The sequence below is a fragment of the Mandrillus leucophaeus genome, unplaced genomic scaffold (genome assembly GCF_000951045.1).
Source record: "Mandrillus leucophaeus isolate KB7577 unplaced genomic scaffold, Mleu.le_1.0 Scaffold306, whole genome shotgun sequence".
In the NCBI taxonomy this organism is placed as follows: Eukaryota; Metazoa; Chordata; class Mammalia; order Primates; family Cercopithecidae; genus Mandrillus; species Mandrillus leucophaeus.
In genome coordinates, this window is record NW_012103210.1 from 548070 (window position 1) to 553820 (window position 5751).

The 5751-nt window shown below is 50.2% G+C and overlaps 1 protein-coding gene across 1 annotated transcript in view; it reads right to left on the reverse strand.

The window, feature by feature from the left end:
* SGSM2 (small G protein signaling modulator 2) overlaps positions 1 to 5751 on the reverse strand; it is a 52119-nt gene that overhangs the window by 41037 nt on the left and 5331 nt on the right. The window contains exon 2 of the mRNA XM_011987263.1: positions 5430 to 5505. Within this exon, the coding sequence (XP_011842653.1) occupies positions 5430 to 5505 (76 nt within the window). The remainder of the gene's footprint in view (positions 1 to 5429; positions 5506 to 5751) is intronic.

Consider the following 5751-nt stretch of genomic DNA (forward strand, 5'->3'; position numbering starts at 1 on the left):
AAAAAACCCAAAAACCATATTATAGAGAAAAATGTAAACTTGACATGATGTTTTAAGATAAAAAGGATAAAAGGATATATCAAAGATCCCTCTCCCACAGTGGTCGTTTTTGGGTTTTGTTTAAAAAAAATAAAAAAATAAGGCTGGGTGTGATGGCTCACACCTGTTATCCCAGCACTTTGGGAGGCCAAGGTGAGCAGATCACCTGAGGTCAGGAGTTTGAGAGCAGCCTGCCCAACTCGGTGAAATCCTGTCTCCACTAAACATACAAGAATTAGCTGGGTGTGGTGTCAGGTGCCTGTAATCCTAGTTACTTGGGAGGCTGAGGCAGGAAAATCGCTTGAACCTGGGAGGCGGAGGTTGCAGTGAGCTGAGATAGCGCCACGGAACTCCAGCCTGGGTAGCAGCGCGAGACTCCATCTCTAAATAAATAAATAAACAAACAAACGAGACAGGGTCTCTCTCTTTCTCTGTTGCCCAGGCTGGGGTGCAGTGGTACAATCATAGCTCACTGCAGCCTTGACCTCCTGGGCTCAAGTGATCCTCCTACCTCAGCCTCTGGAGTAGCTGGGACTACAGGTGTGCACCACCATGCCCAGCCAGTTATTTATTTTTTTGTAGAGGCTGGGTCTTGGAATATTGCCCAGGCTGGTCTCAAGGGATCCTCCCGCTTCAGCCTCCCAAAGCACTGGGATTACAGGTGTGAGTCACCATGCCTGGCCCCACAGTGGTAGTTTTGAGTCCATTCTCCAAGCTCCACCCTCCATGCCAGTGACATAGGTTCTGATCCTCGGGCCTGGGAACAGCACACAGAGACCCCCCCGCTGGCACCCACCGCCGCCAGCCTGGTTTGCCAGCGAAACTTCCACCCCAGGGACGTTTCTATTTGCAGGGGCCTACTGCATACCCAGCTTCTGGACAGACAGGTTCAGGAACCACCACAGCAAACACTCCACAAAGCATCTTTCTAGCCAGTCCTAGGAGTCTCGCCCCTCCCCTGGGGTCACAGGAATGGGGATCTGGCTGCAAACTTTCCCGGGTTTGCCCGTGGTCAGGTCTTGACCCAGTGATTCTCCAGGAAGGCTCTCTAGGAAGGCTCTGTGTTTTCCGTTTAAATGTCTGCATTCTAAGAAGCTCAGAGAAGCTCGTATTGCCTAGGCCTGGCTCTCCTCAGTAACCCCCTAACCCTCCTCTGCCAAGAACCATGGGTCAGTGTGGAGTCGAGGGGCCCAGTACACCAGGGTCCCTGGAAACTAGGGACCGTGGTGTCGCCGGGCTTGTAATCCAGTCTCCACAGACTTCACTCTGCTCCTGCCCTCTCAGCACGTTCTCTATCCTCCCATTTCTCCCACAACAAAGCTGAATTCTGGACGTGGCTAGGGCAGTAGCAAGGCCTAGTTTAAGTCTGGATCAACTTCAGCCTAAAAATGCATTTCAGAGCATTTTTCCAGGCACTGAGGGAGACTGGCACAGCAGAATCTCCAGAAAGGCAGAGAGGGGTGGTGTTTTTGATCCATACCTCGCTAGTCTTCCCTCCCCCTCCCCTGCAAGCATCTCTCATGATTCCACCATGCAATGCATGGAAGCGGCTTTGCAGGCAGAGGAAAAAGATTGATAATCAATGCTTTCAACGAGCCTCAGTTTCAGTCCAAATTGGGATGTATCTCACCACTGAGCACCAATTTTGACAAAGCATAAGGATTCCTCTATCCATGGGCCCTGAGACACCCTGGCCTGACTTAGCCTGATACTGTTGGAACCTCTCCTGCTCCTGTTCTCAGTGACTGTGCCGAGCCCAAAGCAGAGGCAGCACGCTGGCAGAGGAACCTCTCCTGCTCCTGCTCTCAGTGACTGTACGGAGCCCAAAGCAGAGGCAGCACACTGGCAGAGGAACCTCTCCTGCTCCTGCTCTTAGTGACTGTACCGAGCCCAAAGCAGAGGCAGCACGCTGGCAGACGCTGGCAGATGTCTTTTGTTTGGCCCACACAATTTTTTTTTAAATGGGAATTAGCTGTCAGTATTTAAAAAATAGGAAATTTCTCTCTCTCTCTTTTTTTTTTTTTTTTTTGAGACGGAATTTCGCTCTTGTTGCCCAGGCTGGAGATCTCGGCTCACTGCAACCTCCACTTCTGGGTTGAAGCAATTCTCCTGCCTCAGCCTCCTGAGTAGCTGGGATTATAGGCGTGTGCCACCACGCCCGGCTAATTTTTCTTATTTTTAGTAGAGATGGGGTTTTGCCATGTTGGCCAGGCTGGTCTCGAACTCCTGACCTTAAGTGATCCGCCCACCTCAGCCTCCCAAAGTGCTGGGATTACAGATGTGAGCCGCCCCAGCCAAAAATAGGAAATTTCATATAAAAACTCAGACTTCTGGCTTCAAGTGAGATGAAAATAAAACAGAGGCCATGGGAAGCCTGGGCCCAAATTCCTGCAAGAGCCAAAATACAGGCTGTCCATCTTCACACAGGGCAAGTGCCGCCGGGTCACCTCAGTCTCCGCCACTGCCTCACATCCCGCTAGCTTCCCCTGTAGTCATTTGTTGTCTGGCCCTGTAAGCACTGAATTTCCTAGTGGTGGCACTAAGGCACCTCCTGAGGACTGACAGCACGGGGCTCCACTTGCTCCTGGGCAGTTTAGAAGCCTAGAGACTCGAGGGCCTTATTCTCTTTCAGTTACTGAAACTGACTGAAAGGAGAAAAACCATTCCTTTGAAGTACGATATCCCTGCCTTCTGGAAAGAGCCCTCAAAGTGGGGTCTCAAAGTGGGGTCCCCAGACCTACTACAATCAGAACCTCTAGGACTGGGACCCAGAAATCTGTGTCTTACCAAGCCCTTCAGGTGACTCTGATGTATGCTAAAACATGAGAATTACTATCCTGGGGAACTAAAAATATGCAGATTCTTCATCCCTGAAGATCTCGATTTAGGAGGTCTGCAAAGGGGGCCAAAGGGGATTTCAAAAGCTTCCAAGTTGATTTGGACTTGCAGCCAGATTTGAGAGCTACTGACCCTGAGGAGTCATCTTTTCCCGGCCCCAGGCCAGTGTCCTCAGCTCCAGACCCGCCTCCCATCATCCTTCAGTCCCTCACTCACCACATAAAGCAATGATGTGCTGCTGTCTTCATGCACAAACTTCAGGCAGAAGACAAAAGGGAGAGCCTTACTACTCTCCAGGGCCCCGGTGGACTGACTGGAGGGGAGCTGACAGCTTCTTCTCACGCTAATGGCCTGAATGTGAGACGTCCACAGCCTCCTCCTGCCTCATGCCCCTTTTCCCTGCTTCTCCCAGGGCTACCCACACACGGCGCCCATGCACAAGCTGTCTGCACCGTTTTATTCTGTTTTCTCTAGTGTGTGTGCTTTGATGAAGCCCAGCACCAAGCCACGCATAACTGGGCTGCCAGCACAGCCCTTCTGGTGACAACAGACACTGGTGAATGTCAAGAGAACATAGCACAGGAGGAAAGGAAGAGAATTCTAATACTTTTTTTTTTTTTTTTTTGAGATGGAGTTTTACTCTGTCGCCCAGACTGGAGTGCAGTGGTGCGATCTCGGCTCACTGCAAGCTCCACCTCCCAGGTTCACGCCATTCTCCTGCCTCAGCCTCCTGAGTATCTGGGACTACAGGCGCCTGCCACCACGCCCGGCTAATTTTTTGTATTTTTAGTAGAGACGGGGTTTCACCGTGTTAGCCAGGATGGTCTCGATCTCCTGACCTCATGATCCGCCCGCCTCGGCCTCCCAAAGTGCTGGGATTACAGGCGCTTACCACCACGCCCTGATAGTTTTTATATTTTTAGTAGAGACAGGGTGTCACCAAGTTGGCCAGACTGGTCTCAAACTCCTGACCTAAGGTGATCTCCCCGCCTCGGCCTCCCAAAGTGCTGGGATTACAGGCATGAGCCGCTGTGCCTGGCTGAGAATTCTAATACTCTTCAAAGTTGCTTATCGTAAGACTGGCATGCTTTTTTTTCCAGAGCATAGGTTCTGCTGAGAAAAACTGAGGTCAGGCTGTGTCTTGTAAACCTGGGAATCATTATTCCATCATCTCAAAGAACTGGGAAAACCTTCCCAAACGGACATGGTGTGAACTCAAGTCCTACAAACCTCCCTTCAGCCTCAACACCCCAAAGGAGGAGAGACGAACATTGTTTGAGCACTTACAATGCTACGAACAAATGAACATTTACACGCATCATCTCAATCCCCACAAAAATTCCCTCAGGTGGGAATCATCACCTTGTTTTTAGAGGAGCAAACTGAGGGTGAGAGAAGTTAAGAAACTTGACCAAGATGACTTAAAAGGCAGGATGCCAGGATTCAAATGCCAGTCTGTCACTCAGACTCTGCTCAGAGGCTGCCTCTCCCTGACTGCCCTCCCACATCTGTTTTTTCTTCCTAGCTCTTATCACGTGGTAAGTTGTGGATGATATATTTACTTGTGCATTTGTTTCCTGTCTCCCCAACAGAATGCAAGCTCCTGTGGCAGAGACTCTGTCCATCTTGTCACTGCCATTTCCTCGCACGATGAACAGTGTCTGGCACCTGGTGAGCCCTCGGTGGGGATCTGCTGCTGGATGGGGGGGCAGTTTGATCTGCTGCGCCACACTGCCGTCCAAAAGCATCCCTTTCCTTGTCTGTTCTTTTATTCCTTTCCCTCCACAAACCCCAACACCAATCTCAGAGGCCAAGGAATACAACACAGAGAAGGCGAATGAATGGTTCCCTGTCCCTTCAGATGGGGAGTTGAGAGGAAGCTCAAATTCCTAGAAATCCAAGAAAAGTCTGTGTGTAGAGATAGGCTTGCTCCTACAAAGCAAAAGTCTTCACGGTGAGGAGGTGGCAATGGTTTGTAAGGGACTCTCTCCTTTCTGGGGCGGGAAGGCTTAGCCACCCCTCCTGGCCCATGTTCAGGCTCTTTTGCATCCAGTCAAGTGCTTGGGATTAGGATGATGGAGCAACACTCGTGCGATGATACAGAAAGGGAAAGTGGCACAGAGCATCCAAAAAGCACAAACCCCTCTCTGAAGTTAAAATCCAAATCAATCAGAGCACTGGTTCCTGAACTCAAATGACCTAGGGCAGCGGTTCTCAAAGTGGGGTCCCCAGACCTACTAGAATCAGAAACTCCAGGATTGGGACCCGGAAATCTGTATTTTACCAAGCCCTTCAGGTGACTCTGATGCATGTTAAAAATGTAAGAATTACTATCCTGGGGAACTAAAAATATGCAGATTCTTGACCCCTGAAGATCCTGATTTAGGAGGTCTGCAAAGGGGGCCAAAGGGGATTTCAGAAGCTTCCAAGTTGCTTTGGACTTGCAGCCAGATTTGAGAGCTACTGACCCTGAGGAGTCATCTTTTCCCGGCCCCAGGCCAGTGTCCTCAGCTCCAGACCCGCCTCCCATCATCCTTCGGTCCCTCACTCACCACATAAAGCAATGATGTGGCTGCTGTCTTCATGCACAAACTTCCTGGTGACGGCCTCCTCCATGATTTGCTTCACCTGCGGACAAAAGGACAGCATCACTGCTTTTGTTATTATTTTTCCTTTTCAAAGACCTCTGGGCAAATAAATAGTTTGGTTCTGCCCTTCTGGTCTGAAGTCACTTTCAGACACTTGCAGAGATGACAGGGATGAGAGGTGTGGGGAGGCAAAGTTTCTTCAGCACAGTCTGATTCGAGTCTTTTGGAGAGGAAGCCAGGGAATGCAATGCCAAAAACCCATCAAACAATGACTGCATGTTCCAGC